This window comes from Vicugna pacos, chromosome 14, assembly GCF_048564905.1.
Source record: "Vicugna pacos chromosome 14, VicPac4, whole genome shotgun sequence".
NCBI classification, from domain to species: domain Eukaryota; kingdom Metazoa; phylum Chordata; class Mammalia; order Artiodactyla; family Camelidae; genus Vicugna; species Vicugna pacos.
The window spans coordinates 58386078-58406892 of NC_133000.1; the positions used below are offsets into that span (position 1 = coordinate 58386078).

The 20815-nt window shown below is 35.4% G+C and overlaps 1 protein-coding gene across 2 annotated transcripts in view; it reads left to right on the forward strand.

Moving 5' to 3' along the window:
- Positions 1–20815, forward strand: part of GPC5 (glypican 5) — a 1165610-nt gene that overhangs the window by 34964 nt on the left and 1109831 nt on the right. For both annotated transcript variants that reach the window (XM_072976438.1, XM_072976439.1), the window contains exon 2: positions 4629–4790. In XM_072976438.1, the coding sequence (XP_072832539.1) occupies positions 4629–4790 (162 nt within the window). The remainder of the gene's footprint in view (positions 1–4628; positions 4791–20815) is intronic.

The following is a 20815-nucleotide window of genomic DNA, read 5'->3' on the forward strand; positions in this document are numbered from 1 at the left end:
CAGTCATTCTGATAGGCGAGAGGTGATATTTGTGATTTTGATTTGCATTTCCCTGGTAATTAGTGATGTTGAGAATCTTTTCATGTGTCTGTTGACCATCTGTATGTTTTCTTTGTAAAAATGTCTGGTCAGATCCTCTGCTCATTTTCTACTGTTTTTTTTTTTATATTGAGTTATATTAATTCTTTGTATATTTTAGATATTAACTTTTTATTGGATATATCAATTGAAAATATCTTCTCCCATCCTGTATGTGGCTGTTTCATTTTGTTTATAGTTTCCTTTGCTGTGCAAAAGCTCTTTAATTTGACATAAACCTATTTATTTGTTTTGCTTTTGTTTCCCATGCCTGAGGATACATATCCAGATTGCTAAGGTTGATGTCAAAAAACCTTTCTGCCTATCTTTTCTTCTAGAAGTTTTAAGGTTTCAGGTCCTACATTTAAGTATTTAATCCATTTTTAGTTTATTTTTGTGCATGGAGTGAGAGAGTAGTCCAGTTTGATTCTTTCGCATTTAGCTTTCCAGTTTTTCCAACACCATTTATTGAAGAGGCTGTCTTTTCCCCACTGTATATTCTTGCTGCTTTGCCATAGACTAATTGCCCATGTAAGTGTAGGTTCGTTTCTGGGCTTTTTCTTCTGTTCCATTGATCTATGTGTCTGTTTTTATGCCAGTACCATACTGTTTTGATTATTGTAGTTTTGTAGTATGGTTTGAAATCAGAGAGCATGATTTCTCCAGCTCTGTTCTTCTTTCTTAAGATTGTTTTGACTATTCAGGTTTTTTATGTTTTTGTAAAATATTAAAAATCATTTTGTCTAGTTCTTTGGAAAATGCTCATGGTATTTTGATAAGGATTGCATTGAATCTGTGGACTGCCTTGGATAGTATGATCATTTTAATATGAATGTGGTGTATCTTTCCATATGTTTATGTCATCTTCAGTTTCTTTCATCAGTGTTTTAGCATTTTCAGGGTACAGTTCTTTTTCCTCCTTGGGTAGGTTTATTCCTAGGTATTTTCTTTTTGATGTGATTGTAGATGGGTTTGTTTCCTTTACTTCTCTTCTTGATGGTTTCTTAGTGTATAGAAGTGCAATGTATTTCTGTAAATTAATTTTGTATCCTGCAACTTTACTCAATTCATTGATGAGCTCTAGAAGGTTTTTGGTGGTGTCTTGAGGATTTTCTAAGTATATTATCATGTCATCTGCAAGCAGTGACAGTTTTACTTCTTCCTTTCCAAGTTGGATTCCTTTTGTTTCTTTTTCTTATCTGATTGCTGTGGTTAGTTAGGACTTCCAAAACTATATTGGATAAAAGTGGTGACTATCCATCCTTGTCTTGCTCTTGATCTTATAGGAAATGCTTTTAGCTCTTCAGCATTGGGTATGACATTAGCTGTGAGTTTGTTGTAAGTGGCCTTGGTAGAGGTATGTTCTCTCTATGCCCACTTTATTGAGAGTTTTTAATCATAAATGCATGTTGAATTTTGTCAAAAGCCTTTTTCTGCATCTGTTGAGATGATCATATGATTTTTATTCTTCAATTTGTTAACATGATGTATCACATTGATTGATTGACTTGGGATATTGCATCACTGGGATAAATCCCATCTGATCATGGTGTATGATTTTTTTTAATGTATTGTTGAATTTGGTTTGCTAATATTTTGTTGAGGATTTTAGCATCTGTTTTCATCAGTGATATTGGCCTATAATATTCTTTTTCTGTGATATCTTTGTCTGGTTTTGGTATCAAGGTGATGCTGGCTTTGTAGAATGAGTTCTGAAGCTTTCCTACCTCTTCAATATTTTGCAATAGTTTAAAAATGATAGTTGTAAATGCTTCTCTAAATGTTTCATAAAATTCATTTGTGAAGCCATTTGGTCCTGAACTTTTTTTGTTGTGAGTTTAAAAATTACTCATTCAGTTTCATTTCTGGTAGTTGGTCTGATCATATTTTTTGTTTCTTCCTGGTTCAGTCTTGGGAGATTGTACATTTCTAGGAATTTGTATGCTTCTTTTAGATTGTCCTTTTATTGGGCTATAATTGTTGGTAGTAATCTTTCATGAACCTTTGTATTTCTTTGGTGTCAGTTATAACTTCTCCTTTTTCATTTCTGGTTTTCTTGATTTGGGCCCTCCTTTTTTTTTCCTTGATGAGTCTGACTCAAAGTTTTTCAATTTTGTTTATTTTTTTTAAAGAATCAACTCTCGGTTTCATTGATCTTTTCTATTTTTTAAAATTCTCTGTTTCACTTGTTTCTGCTTTGATATTTATCATTTATTTTCTTATACTAACATTGGGTTTTGTTTGTTCTTATTTTTCTGGTTGCTTTAGATGTAAGGTTAGGTTGTTCACTTGAGATCTTTTTGGTTGTTGCTGTTTCCTGAGGTAGGCTTGTATTGCTATAAACTTCTCAGAACTACTTTTGCTGTATCTTACAGGTTCTGGTTTCTGTGTTTTCATTTTCATATGTCTCTAGATACTTTCTGATTTCTTTCTGGACTTCTTCAGTGATCCATTGGTTCTTTAGTAGGATATTGTTTAGCCCCCATACGTTTGTGTTTTTTGCCTGCTAGTGGATGGGACCAGTTCCTGACAGCTTGCTGTCGGGTCCAAAGTATCATAAGGCTGGTGTTAGTCCACTGGTGTCATTTTGCTGGTTGGAACGGCTAAGGCTCAGGGGGTCCCATTGCTTGTGCTGGCTGCTGGTGAGTGGACCCAGGTCCTAGAACTGGATCCTGGGGCTAGTGGCTGAGGGTCCCAGGTTATCCCAAAGCTGGTATTGGTGTGCTGGTGGGTGGGGCCAGAGCATAAGGGTCCCAGTTTGGTGCCTGCCTGCTGGTTCTGGGCTGGGTGTGGGGATTTGGTGGCCCTGGGGCTAGTGCCACCCATTGGTATGTTGAGCTAGATCCTGGAGTCTTTGGCTACAGGGCCTGGGGATCTTGGAGCTGATGTCAGCCTGCTGATGGGTTGCACTGAGGTCCAGGGAGTCTAAGGGCTAATGCTGGCTTACTGGTGAGGGGTCAGGTCCAGGGGTCTCTGGCTTCAGGGTGCACAGGGTCCCAGGGTTAGTGCCAGTGCACTAATGTGCGGGTCCTGGGCCCTCTGATTGTTTCTGGACCTGTGGGCTCAGAGGGTCTTAAGGCAGCCTGTGAATACGGCTGTGTCCATGCCTGGCTAACTGCTTGGCCTGAGACATTCCAGCACTGTTGCTGAGAGGCTATTGGAAAGGGCCTGGTCCCGGTACTAATAAGCCAGAGGGAGAATTCCAAATTGGTAGTTATTAGCATCAGTGTCTATGTGGCAGAATGAGCTCCCAAAATGGCTGCCACCAGTCTGTGTCCCAGGATTTGCTCCAGTTGCATCCTGCCTCTCTGGGAGGCTCTCCAAGGTGAGCAGGTGGGTATGATTCAGGCTTCTACCTTAGGTCATGGAATGTGTGAAACTTTTTGTATGTCCTTTAACAGTGGAGGCTGTATTTCCTACAGCCCTCTGGCTCTCCTGAAAGTGAGCCCCACTGACCTTCAAAGCCAAACGTTCTGGGGGCTTGTCTTCTTGGTGCAGGACTGATGTGCTGGGGAGCCTGATTTTGGCTCGGACCCCTTGCTCCCTGGGGAGAACTCAGCAGTTGTAATTATTCTCCCTTTTGTGGGGTGCTCACTGGGGGTTCTAGGTCTTGACTGTGCCTCATCTCCACCCCTCCTGCCTGTCTCATTGTGGTTCCCTCTTTATATCTTTTGTTGTAGAAGTTCTTTCCCACTAGTCCTCTGGGCTTTCTCATCAATAGCTGCTCTGTAAATAGCTGGAACTTTGGCATGCCTGTGGGAGGAGGCGAGCTCAGATTCTTCCTCCTCCACCATTTTGACTGTTCCCCCTTAGCAAAAAAATTTTAAGCACAAATGTGTAATAACTTTACATTTTATGTAATATGCATCTTCACAGGAGTTTTCTGAATATGGTTGTAAAATTAAAAAGTGCTTTTAATGGTAGTGATTGTCTCTAGCAAGCTAGATGATGAATAGAAGTTTGGAGGTTGGGTTTGGATCTTTGAGGGGGGGTCTTGATTTCCCATCATATCATTATTGCTGATAATCACATAATCTACAAGAACACAAGCATATGGCCAGCTAAGTAATCAGGTGCAGTTTTTTTTGCCTTTATTTGATGTACAAAATTTGTTTTTTTTCAGGAAAAACCAGTTTTTTAGCCCATATACTTCTCTATAGCATATTCAGTTCAAATGTTTTTGGCTAAATTAATTTAAAAAGGTTTCCTGATTTAGCTTCATACTTATGTAATAGTTGACTTGTATTCTGTTATATAGCCTATTTGTTAGTTAATAGTAATAGTTAATTGAGTGGACATATTTAAATATTTGATCAAGAAATGAATAAAATATTTGAGCAAAGATTTAATGGTTGAGAATATTTTGGTTCATGATTGGGTTAATGGATAAAAGTTAAATTTTCCTATAGCAAGTGCTCTAATAAACTAATTCTTCATATAAAACATGAACCCATTATCTGCAGCACTGATCATTAATGCCTGGTATGTAATATGTAATGTTTGTTGAATGAACAGGTAACTATTTTGAAAATATATTCTATACATTCCAGGACCTGATCTTCAGGTTTGCGTAGCCAAAAAACCTACGTGTTGCACCAGGAAGATGGAGGAGAGATACCAGATCGCAGCTCGCCAAGATATGCAGCAGGTGCTGCAAACATCCAGCTCTGCATTAAAGTTTCTGATATCTCGAAATGCAGCTGCCTTTCAAGGTAAATGTATCTTGATTTCTGAAACTGAGGTCAAATCTTGCTATGTAATTTTCTTCTTCTTATTGTATTGGTAAACTTGTCTAAATTACTTATTTGTCTTTGCTTGCTATTCTGCATATGAAATGAGGTTTAAGCTTTTTCTAACCTTCATAGCTTGTTTCTGACATCATCCTGGGGCATATAAATTGAGTTGGAGTAGGGAATTTGTTATGCCCTTCTGGGGGCACTTCCAGATCCTTCAATGTTCTGACCCATGATTTTGCTTCAATATGAACATAATTATTAAATTTTATGAAAATAGTCTGTAAAACAAAATCCCATCATTTTAACTGGGTTATTATAGATGTATTTTCAAAAATATAATTTTAAGAAATATTTGTCTAATTTTTCCTTCTACCACCTCATGTGGTTTTTCTAAGAACACCAGTGTGATATATCAAAGTGTAGAGAAGCCTGATAAATAGTAAGGTAGAAAATATTAACTGGATGTTTAAGGGTCAGCTACGACCAGAACTCAACCTTAATTCAAGCAATATGTTCAGAAATAAAATTAACGGATTATAAAATTACAATGCACATTGGAAAATGGATGATCTTTTTCTTATTTTAGTCATCTCCTCTGTAAAATTCCTTATTACTAAAATAAAATAGCTTAATTTATTTATCCTTTTATAAAGCATTAGTTATTCTGTATGTGATTAGAATGAAAATATTTAGCTTACACTGCTTTCCAAATAAATATATTGCTTTTGTTCAATGCAAAATATAACTTCTGTTAGTATTCCTTTTTAATAAGTATATCAACGCCAGTCTACTTAAATAATTTGTGCTTTGTTTATATACAGAATTGAATCACAAGGCTGATTAATTTTAAAAACTATACTTATTAAATAAAATAAATATAATGAATCAGGACCAAATTTGAGTTAAAATGCAGTTCTTGATGAACTGATGATTGTTTATAGAAGCTGTGAAATACAAGATTTTAAGATGTTTTCATCTATCATTTTTTTAGATGTCTTAGAAAACAACCTTATTTCTGTTATGGAATTTATTCATGTGAAAATGTTGAAGGAAAATATGTTGATATGCTTTTTAAGCAAAGGTTGGTGACTTGAGCTGGCTGAAGTAGAAGATATTAAGCACCCACAGGAAGTGATGTAACAATTTTCTCTTATGAAAATGATAGTGTGTAACAATACGAAAACTACATTTAGAGATAAAGGGGGCAGTGAATACACCAACCTTGGCAGAACAGGGAGTTGTGGATGGAAACTGTGGACCACATGCTTGAAAAGGTAGGTTGGACCCAATGTGGAAGAAGACTTAAAACATCCACTTGGGTTTGAGTCATTAAAGATTTTTGAACATGGAAGCTTCATTATGATTTATCATCTTTTAATGTGAAAACTAAATCCCTCTAGGTAAGAGTGAATGGCTGAAGAAGCTCATGACAAAGCAAACCTACTTTTTCAGATGGCAGGGTTAACTATACGGGTAAAAGACGGTGCCAGCAGTTAATAACACGTAAGGACTCAGTGGATGTTAGGTGCACATTTTCTTCTGTCTTCAAAGATGCTGTAACTAATGTTTCATGAATTTTTGGATAAAATGATCAAGATAGAGCACATTAAGTTCAAAAGATTGGGAAAAATACAAAACCTGAAGTATTTAGACTTTTAACGTGAGTTTAAGTTGCTGAAAAGTTTTGGTAATATTGCTGAAAGTTTGGTGACAACTGTATCAGTAGTATAAGTACATGATATTGTCTGTCGACTGGAGTGTCAGGTAAGATTATGTACAATTTTGTTATTTTCTGTTTAGTAAATTGTGACTTATGGATTCAATATGGTGAGTTTTGCTGTTTATATAAATATCAACTATAAAATGAAAAAGGTAGGGCCTTTCTTAAACAAGATTTGTTACAATAAATTGTCATGTTCTCCCTTTGTGGCATGTCAGTGTTATTTAAGAATCATGAAAAGGCAAGACAAATTCAGAAATTTGCTAAAGGCTAACTTTACTGGAATAAATTCTCTTACAAGAAGAATACTTGCTTTTAATTTAATGAATATAATAAGTAGCTTTAGGCTTATTCTCATAAAAACAAGCTTAAATATATATGCTAAAAGCAATTTGAGAGATCATATTTGCTGTATCATAACTGAACAGGCCACTTTATCAATAAGTAAAATGCCCTCTGTCTACTTTCTATGTAATGAAAATATCTGAAAACAATTCAGCCTTTTTTTTTCCCTAAGAAGAAAGAAGCTAACACATTTTATTGGGAAACTTAGTCTGCTTGAGAGCAATTTAATGGGAGAAATCAATTCACCTCTTAAATGATGTAAGTAGATTTGCTACATTTTGATCCTTTGATTTTTAAAATATTTCACTGATATTTACTACGTCAACAGTATTAACCTGTGTTTTAGCCATACTGTGTGTTACAGAAGACTTTGCATGGGAGGTAGTGCAGTCCCGTCTCTTATGGGGAGAGTTCCCATGGGAGCATGTTTTTGAAGCATCCCTTTCGGTATGACCGGTGGGGATGATTACTCGGATGTGGATTTAGTGAGCCCCACAGGACTGTGAGATGAAGGCTGAGAGGGTGGGATTGTTCAGGGAAGAGAGGAAAGAACTGGTACCAGAAGACATAAGGTTATTCCATGTACAATCCACATTCAGCTCTGGAATTCAGCACTTGAAGGTGGTCTCAGTGGGGCTGAAATCAGCCTACTTACTGGGACAACACTTCTACTTTTTTTCATTTAAGAGATTTAATGGTGTGTGTTACAGATTTTCTTAAAATAAAACAGGCAAACAAAAATACGTTTCTGGAAGTTTCCATGATTATGACCTGGGACTTCCCGACTTCCTAAGGGTGGTCATTCATGCCACATGCAGCCTTTTATAAGGAAGAAGGAACCAGCTGATATCCCGGTGTCTGCTGCTATTCATAGGTTAGTGGTGCTGCTTGCTGAGAGGGATGCTGGCCTTGTCACAGTGCAGGCAGTAACTTTTCTTCATTTTCAGGGGCTTAAAGAAGGTTCGTGAATAAAGCAGAACAGCCTAAAATAATGTGGAAGAGTTTGTTTCCCTTCAGCTGTTTTACTTTGTGAGATTGCCTGCTTTAAAAATATTTTGGAAATTTTTTTATAAATGCTTTATTTCTTTATACATTAGAGTATGGTGTGACTTCGGAAGAAATCAAGGAAGTTGACAGAGAATATGTTATTTATTGTAAAAGAGCAACTCTTATCCAGCTTTCAGATTTGTCACTTTTTAAATCTCCATTCAAGTGAGATACTAGGTTTTTTTTTTTTTAAATTTAAAACTATACAAAATTCTCAGCATAATTTTCAAAAATAAAGTAAAGGAATATTTGGGAGAACACTGTTGGAAGCTTGTGTTTTGTTTAAACGTTGGAAAGATAAGATTAAGAAGTTTTATCTTTTCCTTAGAGATAGATCTTTTCCTATTTCTCTCATCTTTAGATAGCTCACATATTTCTAAAATATATGGCATATACTAAGTCTTTGTTCTGGAAGTTTCCAATTTTATATGAAGCATTTAGAAAGTGTACATTATTATAAAAGAATGAGTGATAAATGATATCTAGTACAAGAAATAGAAATGTTTGTTTATGATTTCATTCTCTTGGCTAATTAAATTTTCATTTCTTGATTAAAAGTGCTTGAAAGATTGGTAAGCTTGTCCTCTTGGGTTGAAATGCTAGATTTAGGAATTTAATAAAAAATACTTTCCTATTTTTAATGCAATATAGGAATATGTTCAAAATTAAATATGTTTGCTTAAAAAGCAGGTGAATTAAGAATGAGAATATGAATATAATTAATGTACTTTCCTCTTTTACACTAACAGATACTAGCTGTGAAGTGTATGGCTAGTGTACGGCTACTGTAAAACTGGTGTAAAATGTATGTATGTACATACACATATACATGTAGTCAAAGGCACAAGCGTATGGTGATTCTTTGAGTTTATTAATGTATGAGAGGATAAATAGATTTATATAAGTGTTACAGTATTAAGCCTGCAGTACATCCATCTTAGTTTGTTCACTTCAGCTATGCTTTACACAGGTGGATAGTATTTAAGATTATTTCTTGGAAGAGCACTGTGTGTAAGGATAAAGGAACAATGCTATTTCTAACACTGAGAATTCCCTGATCAAAACCCCAAGGGAAAAGAACAGGTAGCCCTAGGCTGGCAGTGTTGAGGAGATGTTTGCTTTTCTCTTTTTCTCGCACCTGGAGCAGATACTCAGTAAATGTAATTAAATGAACTGCATAAATACGTGAATAAATGAATGAACGAGTGGTATTTAGCAAGAAGATGGTTCTGAAATAAAATTAACGATTCCTTCCCTCCCTCTCCCCTTCACCCTTGCCTTCCCTCCCCTTCTCTTTATGCATTTAGTATAGCTGTTAAGAGCCTACTAAGCGCCAGCACTGTCAGGTGCTTAGATTGTACAGTGTCCAGATTTTAAATCTGCTTTACTTTTATTGGCTCCTTCAGACTTCTGATATGCCAACAACTGTTTGCTGATTTTATAAGCTAGAAATGAGTATGTTATAGCGTTTCTGTCAACAGCATCCTGAATGTGAGTGCATTTTCCTCTTCGTTTTGAGCAGCGCATGGTTTAGAATGTTATCGCATACAGCAGCTCCCAACGCAATTGGTCTTTATCCAACAGTCCTGTATCTCTGAAGTGTTAGAAATGGTTTCTTTTGAATCTGTGTCAGCAAACTGCTATTAATTATGAAAATGGGTAATTTTCCTATATTCTAGATATAAAAAGTTGCAAGAGCTTAAATTACTTTTCAGCTGGAAATTAAGTTTGCTTTCCATGAAGCACTATCGATTGTGGAAAAAAAAATTTAAGTATAGACCTAAGATCAGGTTTACTTTGCCAGATTTATTTTAAAAATTTTTAAGAAGTAAACTTTTAGTTGTTTTAATACGGACTGATGGTAGGTTATGATAATATCACTTACTGTTACGATAATCTTACCCAGAAAGTGCAGTAACCTGGTTAGAGTAGGCTGAACTCTTGATTTTAAATTAAACACATTTTCAGCTAAATCTTTTCAATTTGAGAACTGTGCCTTTATTGCTTAGAAGATGAGTTGACATTCCATCAGATTCTTTATCCTTTGGTTATCTTCAAGTTAGTTTAATCTTACTTTTGCATAAGGGATCACAAGGGATGATTCCTAAAGGTAACTATTGAGTAAAGGACAGGACATGTGGGAGGTCACAGCTGGCCATGTCTTTGAGGTTTTATCTGTCCCTTTATCTGTTATTCATCCATGGGAATTGATTTCTAAAATTTCTTTTTATAGATATGTGTCATTTATTCTTCCTCTCTGTGATGGATATTTTAATAATTTCCAACTTTTATTTGCACTTGTAGTACAGCAATAAACATTTTTGTTTGTCTCCAAGGGCACATGTTTCTCTAGGGTTTATACAAAAAAGTGAAATTGTGGCCTATAGGCCATACACCTTGTCAACTTTACTCTTCTAAGCAGCTGAGCTAATTTAACTCCGACAAGTATTTGGGATCAATGTCCTCATTCCACAGCCTTCCAGATACTTCAGAATAATTCTGAAATTTTAAAAGATTTGCTGAACTGATAGATGTGAAATGGTGTCTTGTTTTCAAAATGTGTAGTTGCCTGATTACTGGGGTGTCTGAACATCTTTTCAAAAATACTTCTGTGTGTATTCCTTATTCTGCCTGATGAATATGTCTTGTGAACCTGTTTACACACTTAGAGGATATGTACCATGTTGTGAATGTTTTTGAATGTATTAAGAATTTTTTTCCTAGATAAAGATATCAGCTTGGGTTGTCACCTCTTAAAATTTTAGGTAACATAATTCAAATTTCTTTCCATATTCTATGGAAATCCAAGCTCTATGGAAGTTTTCTGCGCGTTTCCATGGCTTGCAGTCTCAGCTTACCCCTGCTTTTTTCACTTGCTCATGTGTCTCCTTTCTGTCATATTAATTGAGTATGAACATTTTCTTCTTAGTTATTACTTCCATAGATAAACACATGCATGTGCACACATTAACCTAAATTGTATGAGTAAAGTAAAATTTATGAGATGGTAGTGAGAAAGGAAGACAAAACCTAAAGGTCACGAATAGTTTCAAATTGAGCACTGATTTCTGTGTCTGCAAGTGCCTTCCAGCCCTCCCTCCACCATCAGTCCATGCAACTACCGTCCTCACATCGCTGTCCGGCCCTCGTATCTCCCACTTCCTTTTGTGACTCTCTGCTCTCAGATGGTGAGATAATGAGGCGTCTGATTCCTTACATTTATTACATGAGCATGGAAATCATAACCATCACATGACTCCGAGGGTGAATTAAAAGGAGTACTTTTTTTTTAGTTGAAATTATCTTTTCATCTTTTTATTTTTAAAATTTTCCCGGCTCTATTAAGGTATAATTGACATTGCATAAATTTCAGATGGACAGCCCTTCAGTTTGGTACTCTTATGTATTGCATTATGATTATCACTGTAGTGCTAGCTGACACCTCCATCAAGTCACATAATTACCATTTCTTTTCTATGGTAAGAACATTTAAGATCTACTCTTTTAGCAACTTTCGAGTATATCCTACAGTACGGTTAGCCCTAGTCACAATGCTGTTCATTATATCCCAGAGTTTTATTCATTTTATAACTGGAAGTCTGTACCCTTTGGCCAGGATCATTTCTCCTGCCCTCTAGTCTGGTAACCACCGTTCTACTCTCTAAACTTACGACTTGTGGGTCATCCTATTAGATATTTTAGGAACAATGAATTTCCTAAATCTCACATTTATGCAATGTGCAGTGATCTTTTATAAAATGTAGGCAAGGTATATAAGCCTTTTCTCTAGTATTTAAATTGAGTCCATCTTATATTTCAAATGTGAATGTTGGCAGCATTAGTAATCTATGAGAAGAAATAAACAATTATTAGCTACTTTTGAAACAGAGCTCATTTATCTCAGAAATGTTTACTTCCAAAAGAAATGGAAGGCTATTAAAGTTAATTAAGTATTTGTATAAGATCCAAAATATATTTTACTTAGATGAGTTTTCTCATTTTGATTATAACTAGATGTATAAAGAAAAAGAAAATAAGGTGAATTAAAATCACATTTCTAAACATTCTGTGGTAATACATTTAAAGGGAAATTTGTGATGAAACATGTGTGGTTGCCTCTCACTTTGTAATGCAATATTTATGAATTCTTTTAAAAACCTTTTACTCCATGGAACAAACTTTTCCATTATATTGATGATACCCTCTAAAATGTACATACTATAAAAAGTGAAATTCATGCTTTTTCCCCCTGGTTTAGCTCTGTGCACTTAACATCTGAATATGGCTTTTTTGGATGATGTCAGCTAATATATTTTGTCAATGTGTGTCTTAGAATTAATATTTCTAACAATAAATAATTTTAATATTGAAAGTAGGGTATTTCCTTATTTATAAGAGGCTGGTAGAAAGATAAACAAAGATCGAGGGATCATGTGACTATATCTAAATTTATTTAATGTGAAGAACAAAATTACAGTAAAAGTAATAGTTTCATTGTACGTTTTTCTATTCTGATTATGAATTTCATTAACAAATATTCTTGAAATCTATCCTGATGCACTTTCCAGGTCTTTTGATAGGTCATTTTTTAAATAGCTGTTTTTTGAGTCAACATATTTAGTTTTATGAAGATTGACATTGTATTTTAAGGCCTTGCAAAATTTTATCTGAGATGTCTAATGCCATAATTTAAAAATTAATTTATTTAATTATTTTTATAAGAATGATAAAATATTAGCATTATTAAAATATTTAAGAAATTATTTAAAAACTCGATAATGTATCTGGTTTCACATTGTGCATACTGCCTCGTGAGTAGTAGTCTATCATGAGGTATTAATTTGTGTCTCACCAGGGTTGTTGTGTTGGCATATGCCACATACAAACATTTTCCCCTTTCTCTGCCTTATTGGTAGAACCCCAGGTTTGGGGGTGATCACCCTCGATGGCAGTGCACTTAGGGTCAGTGAACCCTGCTGTCACCCTCAGGGATGACAGGAGATAGAATAGAAGTGTGTGTATGTTGGTGAAGTTTTGAAATAGCTGTTGTGGGAAATGGGAAAGAAAATGAACCAAAACCCAATTCGAGGGGTAACATAAGAGACCACTGATTAATAGTAAAACCAGCATGCATGATGATATGGTTGTTTTCAGCCCTCTTTAGTGTTTGCCTAGGGAAGAGGTAAAGGTAGGGTGGTGCTGTTATGTGGTTGAACATGGGTGATAGGAGAATCATTCATCCACCCCACACATCTTTGTGGGGCAGCCTCCAAGGGCCAGCATGGTTTTAAGTGCTCTGTAGGCCTCAGTGAATGAATGAAAGATCCCTATCCTCATAGTTTGCATTTCAGCAAATAAAAAATAAACTAACATAATACAGATATAAATTAGAATGTATTAAATGCTTTGGGATAATGTAACATGGAGCAGGGGAGGGGAGTTGGGAATACTGGAGGGTTGCAATTTAAAATTGTACAGGCAAGGAAAAGTTGGCATTTAAGCCAACATTTGGAGAAAGTGCAGGTGCTGGCTGTGTGGCGTCTGGGAGGAAAACATTCTAGGAAAAGGAAATAAGCCTAAGATAGGAGTGCGTGTGCCTCAAATGTCAGAGGAATAGCAATAGAGAGGCTGGTTTTGGCAGGAACCCAGGGGGTGACGGGGGGGAGACTGGCAAGTCAATCACAGAAGCAAACAGGAGGCCAGTCACAGGGGCTTCTTGAGCTTTGCTTCTGAAGCAGGAGTTTTTAATTACGGGTGGGGCTTGATTTCAAACGAAACAGAGCAAAACAAAAACCTCTGTCTAGTTATTGAGGGGTCTGTACATTCAGCCTGAAGAGAGGCAAGGGTGGACTTTGCAGCCCATTTAGGAGAGCATTATAATATTCCAGAAGCGACATCATGGTGACTCACACCTGAGTAGTGGCAGTGCAGGTGCTAAGAAGTGATCAGATTCTGGATATATTATGAACATCAGTAGGGTCCAGGGCATAGCAGGGAAATAATTGAGGCCAAGAAGGGGCTGGCTGTGGAAAAATACACCAAGGATGTGTTTGTGGGGTGAGTGCCTGTGTAGTGGAGGTGAGTTAGAGATACTGAGACTGTAGGATAGGTTTCCAGACAGGCTAGACTTTGGAGTCTGTGTTTGGGAGAGTTGGGAGTCTGAGACAAACTGTCACCTGTTTCTAAGTTCTCAGTGAAAGAGGGATGTTGGTGGATGTAACAGAGGCATTGGTTGATTATCCAATGGAGGATATTTTTTTAAACCACTTTATAGAGGTATGATTGATAAACAAAAATCTGTATGTATTTGATGTATAAAACTTGATGCATTTGGAGATAAGTATACACCTGTGAAAACATCACCACAATCTACACCGTAAGCAGATTGGAGGAGGGTGATCTTTGGCGCAGAGTTAGAAGAGTCATGGGCTGGAAGAGCCAGATGTCATCCAGCTCTTCGTTACAGCCTGGCTCTGTAATGTGGTAGAAATTTTTTTAATAATAACATATCTAAATATGAAAATAAGATTAATTTTGATAGAATAACTCATACTCTATGCAGTGAAACATATTGCTAATATTTAGCACAACTTAAAGAGAAGGGCATTATATAGAAATGCATAACACACAAATAAACAAAATTGACTTGAATTTGTAAACAAACTTTGAGAATTGACTGGAGAAAGCATGTAATGAGACAATGTAAAGTTTCATAATAGTAATTATTGGCAAAATCACGAGTTTGTATATGAGAAATTTACTTAAAAACTCATTTTAATTATAGAAGATATAACATGGTTATAGAAAATTGAAAATAAAAGTTTTTATTAGTCAATAACCTAGTTAACAAGTAAAATTCTGTGATGAACTTTAGTTTCTTAAGACTCAGTTTTGAAGTCTTGGTAGTAATTCTCATAACACCAAGAACACATTTGACATTTTCATATAAATAAAAATGAGCTAAGCTCTAAGATACCAAACAGTATCAATAATTGTCAATCATTTCAATAACATCTTTTTATTATACCATCTTTTATCTATAATTAGAAAGACAGTTCATATAATTGGCATTATTGTCTAATTTAAAATTTTAAAATACTATAATAATTCACTGTAAATGATAAAGTACAGCTTATTAAAACTGTGAAAGTATTCTTAATAGGTAAGCTTTTTGTCCCTATAGCCTTGGGGGAAAGCAGATTAAGATGAAAATAATAAACCATCGCCCATAATATTTAATTGGTAAAGTGGTAAGATATAATGGAAAATAAGATACCTCTCTTTCTTCAGACAAATAGAGGACTTAAATTTTACAGCCTTCCTCAATGTAGCTGTTCATGATGGGAAATTATTCATGCATATCTTATGCTTTTAGCATAAAATAAATCTAGCAATAAATGGAATATATATGCTATAGCTTTTAGGCAGAAGGCGAAGGGCTTGAAATGGCATCTCAAGATCCAGAAAGTCATAACAGTAAATAAAGGGTAATTGTTGGATAGCTATGCTGTGCTTCTTTTATGCCAGAGTAATTCTGCCTGTGGGCTAACTTTTGTGTAAACAAAGATAATTGAACTTTTGCACCTTAAAGAATATTGTTCTCTTGTACTATTTATTTGACTCCATCTCCCCAGGCTATGAACTTGACTTGAATGTTAACTTAGGAAACATATTCATTTTTTCCATAAGTAGGAATAAATTTAAGCTACTTTATAATAAACATTGGCCTTTATTGTGGGAAAACATTTGTTATTGTTATTAGATTGACAGTATGCTGAAGAGTTTGAGAACAGGGTTCTAGAGTTAGAGAATCTGGGTTTGAATCCTATTTCTAGACATACATCTAGGATCCCATTTCCCTTCTTGTGGAATAGGGTAATAATAGTGCCTTCTTCTAGGTTGCAGTTAGTAAGGACTGGTCATGGTAATCCCTATAAAGTAACTAACATCAGCCCTGGTATGTAATAAGCACTCAGTAGATCTTAGCTCTTCTTTTTCTTCCTTGATTTGTGATGTATAGTCCATCCTCACCCCCCACCCCCAATATTCGATTGGCAGCAAAACATTTCAGGGTAAAAACTGTCTAATGAAATTGCTGTAATTTTGTACGGCAACTTGCATAAAATCAATTGGCAGATTATCAGAAGTGCCTCAGTGGCCAGGCAGGAGAAGGGCCTTGGTCTTTGAGACTCCTGTGGATCTGCTCCTGGTGGGCTTTGCAAGAGTTATGTTGCAAGCGCTTGGGAGTATAGCCAAACATGCTCTCTATATTGGTGAAGACATGCCATTGAGAGAAATTATTTGGTGAATAATAGTAATTGGTACATTTTAAAGCAAGCTTTTTTTCTTTTCACTGCTCAGCTGGTAATCAAATTAAATTTCAAATTCATTAAATGGTATTAAATTGTAATATTTTGACTGTCACTGCAGTAGAAACTAACATGAACATAAAAATCTGAGGTTTAAGGCAAAGAGACAGAGTCTGTGGAAAACTATTCAATAGCTTGATGAAAGCTTTAATCCTCTTAGTATCCTTCTTTTAAATGAGAATAACTCCACATGTGAAAAAAGACTTTACCTTTTTGATATCACTGGATTCATTCTCATTACCTTAAGGGATGTTTGCAGTTTCTGTGGGCATTTCTTTAGATTATGCATTTGTGAGTTTTTAGATAGAGCCAGTGAGTTCAAATTGGTCTTTTCCCAGCAGTATGGAACAAATAAATAAATGCATAGCCTTCAGAGCAATGTAAAAGTTTTTGCGGTTGGTAGAATATGGCGAAAAATTTTATTCAAGATCTTACCGAACTCCTTTGGAGGGCACTGTTCATTAAGATAATTTTTATTTGGGTCCAAATGTTGCTAATTATTGTTTGATAAAATTAAGTAACTATTTGATAGTTGTACTTACTACCTGCTGAAAATGAGAAATATTATTATTGCTTGACTGTGAGGTATTTTAGAGAGTTTTCTATGTGGGGAAAGGCAATATGGAGAGAGACGGGCATTCTGGGAAGTGTGATTTAGGAAAAGAGCCAGAGGGGTGGGACAAAGGTATCCATTGGTTTAAGAAGTTACAATAAATGCATGGTTGATGTTATGATTTTCAACATCTGGGTTTAATATGCTTACTTTCTAGCTATAGTCTCTGGGTAATATTTTAGAATGATCTAGGCCAACTGCTTAATTTGTTTTTATTACAAACTTTCAAAGTAGGTTTAAATAAAATTATCTATGAATCTGGCAACTCTTACTCAATATATTTAGTGCATTTGTTATTTTAAAGGAATTGTATGTTTTGAATGCAAATGAAGAATATGTTTAACAATCAGTAGCCTACACCAGTGCAGCTCTTCTGGAAAGAAGTTTGACAGCACTTAGCAAAAATGTGTGTTCTCTCTCTTTCATCTTTCTGATCCTTCTACTAGCTATATATATGTTGGAAATTGTTTTAGGGAACATTTAAGGACACATACAAGAATATTAATTGTAGTGTTTCTTGTAATAGCTGGGAGTTGAGACAATCTGGGTGTCTGTAATTGAGGGAAAGGTTAAGAAAAATGCACAGAAAAAGCATTATGGAATAGTATGCATCATTAGGAATAATCAGCTGGTGCATACATAGTGACAGGAATAGACCTCAAAAACATAAAACAGAGTGAAGAAAGGCAGAAAAAGAATGAGACATAGCACACCATATATGTATCATAAAAATACTTGTACCATACAATTCTATGTATTTTACTGGAACTCATACAAATCAAAATTTTATATTAAGCACATTAGAGTGATTGCTTAAGGGAATATGATTGTATAGTTAATTTACCATCCATCTCATAAATTTTAAGAGATATAGGGAATGTGAAGAATAACTAGGAAAAGGGAAAGTGAATGAAAGTGAAATTCTTAGATATAAACCTAAAAAAATGTACAGGATCTTTATGCTGAAAATGCTGATAAAAAAATCAAAGAACATAAATAAATGGAGAGACATACCATGTTCATGAACTGGGAGACTCAACATAGTAAAGAAGACAGTTTTACCTAAATTACTTTATAGGTTTAACATGATTTCTATCAAAATCCTAGCAGGCTTTGTGTGACATAGTCAAGCTTTTTCCAAAATTTATATGGAAAGGCACAGGACCTAAAATAGCTTAAATAAGTTTGAAAAAGAAGAATAAAGTGGGAGGAATCACTCTACCTAATAATGAGACTTACTGTGTAGCAACATTGAGAGTGTGGTATTGGCCAACGGATAGACACATAGAACAGACTAGAGAACCCCAAAATAGACCCACACAGCTATGCCCAGTTGATTTTTGATAAGGGGCAGAAACTATTCAAAGGAGGAAAGATATCCTTTTCAACACACTGTGCTGAGCAATTGGATATCCATAAGCATATTATAGTAATATTTTTGTATTAAAATGTCTAAATGTTTCATCCCAAAGATTTTCGCAGGCTTTGCCTTCTCTACCTTCCTTTAGGTTATCTTTCTTTAATTTTTTTCCCTAAGGAAAAATTTATTAAATAAGCCATCTCTGTGAATCTTTTGAAAGGTTCTCCAAATCTGAGTGCTGTTAATCATAGACCTTCTCAATTTCAGTGCATTCTAGTAGAGAGAATAAATTTATTCAAATAAAAGTGGTAGCTTCATCCAAAGCTTCTTCCCAGAATTTAAGTTAAACTAAATAAAATTTAAATCATGAACATTGTTTGGCACCTCACTGTTTAACTTATTCTGTTCTTCTGTTGCTTTTTTTCAGTAGGGACAAATTTTAGTGTCTCTTTGTTAAGAATTGAAATATGTTAAATGTTTTAAAAACTGTTTTTAGTGTACACTTACTAAATTTTTTAAGATTTCAGCTGATTTCTTTTGGCTGTGGGATGACCAGTTAGTTTATCTAATAGTCTGAATGAGAAAAAAGACAAAGGAGTGAGTTTTCTTAATGATAATAGAGAAAAGGGGAGAAAGAAATTCTAAGTATATTTAGAAGAAAAATTTAACAGGACTGGGTAACCTGATGACTATGGAGTGGGATTAGGAAGAGAAGGAACTTAAGGTCCATGTTGAGTCTTGCAAGAGAATGCTCTCAGGGACTAATTTATAATGTACTCGTTTTCCTTCTATCTTAATTTTTAGTAAAGTTCTTTTGAAAATTGTGTTCAACGCTAAGGCTGCGGGTAAGCTGCTATAGAAAACTCATCCATTCCTTTGTCAGTATTTTGCTTTGTATATATCAAATGCTGGGCATGGTACTGTATTCAGGCTGTCCTCGATTTGCACAATGTTGTGTGAAACTCATGCCCATCTGAACCGGATCCTTGCCTGACATGGCTCCATTGATCTTAGTTACCAGGAAACTACAAAACAAGGACTGCCTGGCTTTCATCTGGAGATAGGGCAGAAAATTATGACAGCTTTCTAGAAACCTAATATCTATTGCAGGAAATAGGCAAATGACTACCTTTCAGTGTGCTTTAAGGGTTTAAGATACCTTTCAGGATTTAAGATGAGATCTTATAGAGACGACATCTGATGTGGATTGCAGGGGAAGAAGATGGAGAAAGAAATTCTGAAAATGGTGTTATCAGGGGAAGAACAAAGATCAGGTGATTCCTCTCAATAGTGAAGGAAAAAGTCTGCAGAGTTAAGGGCCTGGAAATATTCCTTTTGAGGCCACAGCCAATTATGGGAGGTGGGGAGTGTTGGGAAGTAAACTTGAAAATGATTTAATTTCCCAGGAATCTGTGTGTGCATCCTTTATCATTCCTAATTTTACTTCTGTCTTTCTTACTCTCTTTATGAACTTTCATTTTCCACCACTTTCTTTTCTCCAGTTTCCTTCCTTTGTCTTACAACCTCTGTCCTAATAAGGGTTTTGCCTATGTTGATGCTATTTTTCTAGACCATTCTTTCAGATTTAGTTATCTTTTATCCTTTTGTTTTTAATAAGGTCTGTTTTAATCTTTTAAAACCCTCTCTCGCTACTTTTTAAAGATTTCTTTCATGATGTTTCTGATTTCTTAACATCATTATTACTTTCTTTGAACTTGAGTTTTCTTGTTTGGTAATGAAAGTAGTTTAGGGGATACATTTTCCTTTGATTATAGTTTTGCTGTAGTGCATAGATTTTACTATGAAGTGTTCTTTTCATTTTGCTTTAGACAGTCTGAAATTTTACTTTCGGTTTTCTTCTTTGAGGTAATATGGACAGTTTTTGGTTCGAATTGACTAGGTTTATCATAGTTTTAATGACCCCCAAATATTAGTGGCTTACATCCACACAGAGGTTCCGTGTCCTTTACGTGTAGGTGATGGCTCTTCCTGCCCAGGCTGAAGGAGCAGCCCCATCTGAGGTGATGTTGCACGAGGTCCTGGGTTTGATTCCCAGTACCTCCATTAAGTAAATAAATAAATAAAATCCCAACTACCTGCCCCCAAAATAAGAAAATTCAAAAAAATTAAGGACTTGATTTGTGATCCACTGAAATCATCTGCATTATTTTGAACCATGCAAGTATTATATTATGACCTGATCTTGAATCAGGCGAGAGACTAATCCTAGCTTACGTGAGTTTTGCCCTTTTTATCTCAGACACTATGACCTTAATGCTGTTTTTAACTTACATGTTTATACATGTAGAAGTGTCTAAAATAATTAATATAACCAACTTCCTATCTTCAGGATTAGCTGTCTACAAGCAGCAAACAAGCTTCTCGAAGAAACTGGAGCAAGTCTTTCCAGTTGGACTACATTAGAATTCCATCTACATTTTAATTTGGTTCCTGCTGTGTGGATATATGAGACTGAATCTATTACCTGGCTCAATGGTCCTCTCAGACAATTTCCCTTTCTCATTCTGATTTTATTGTAAGTGATCG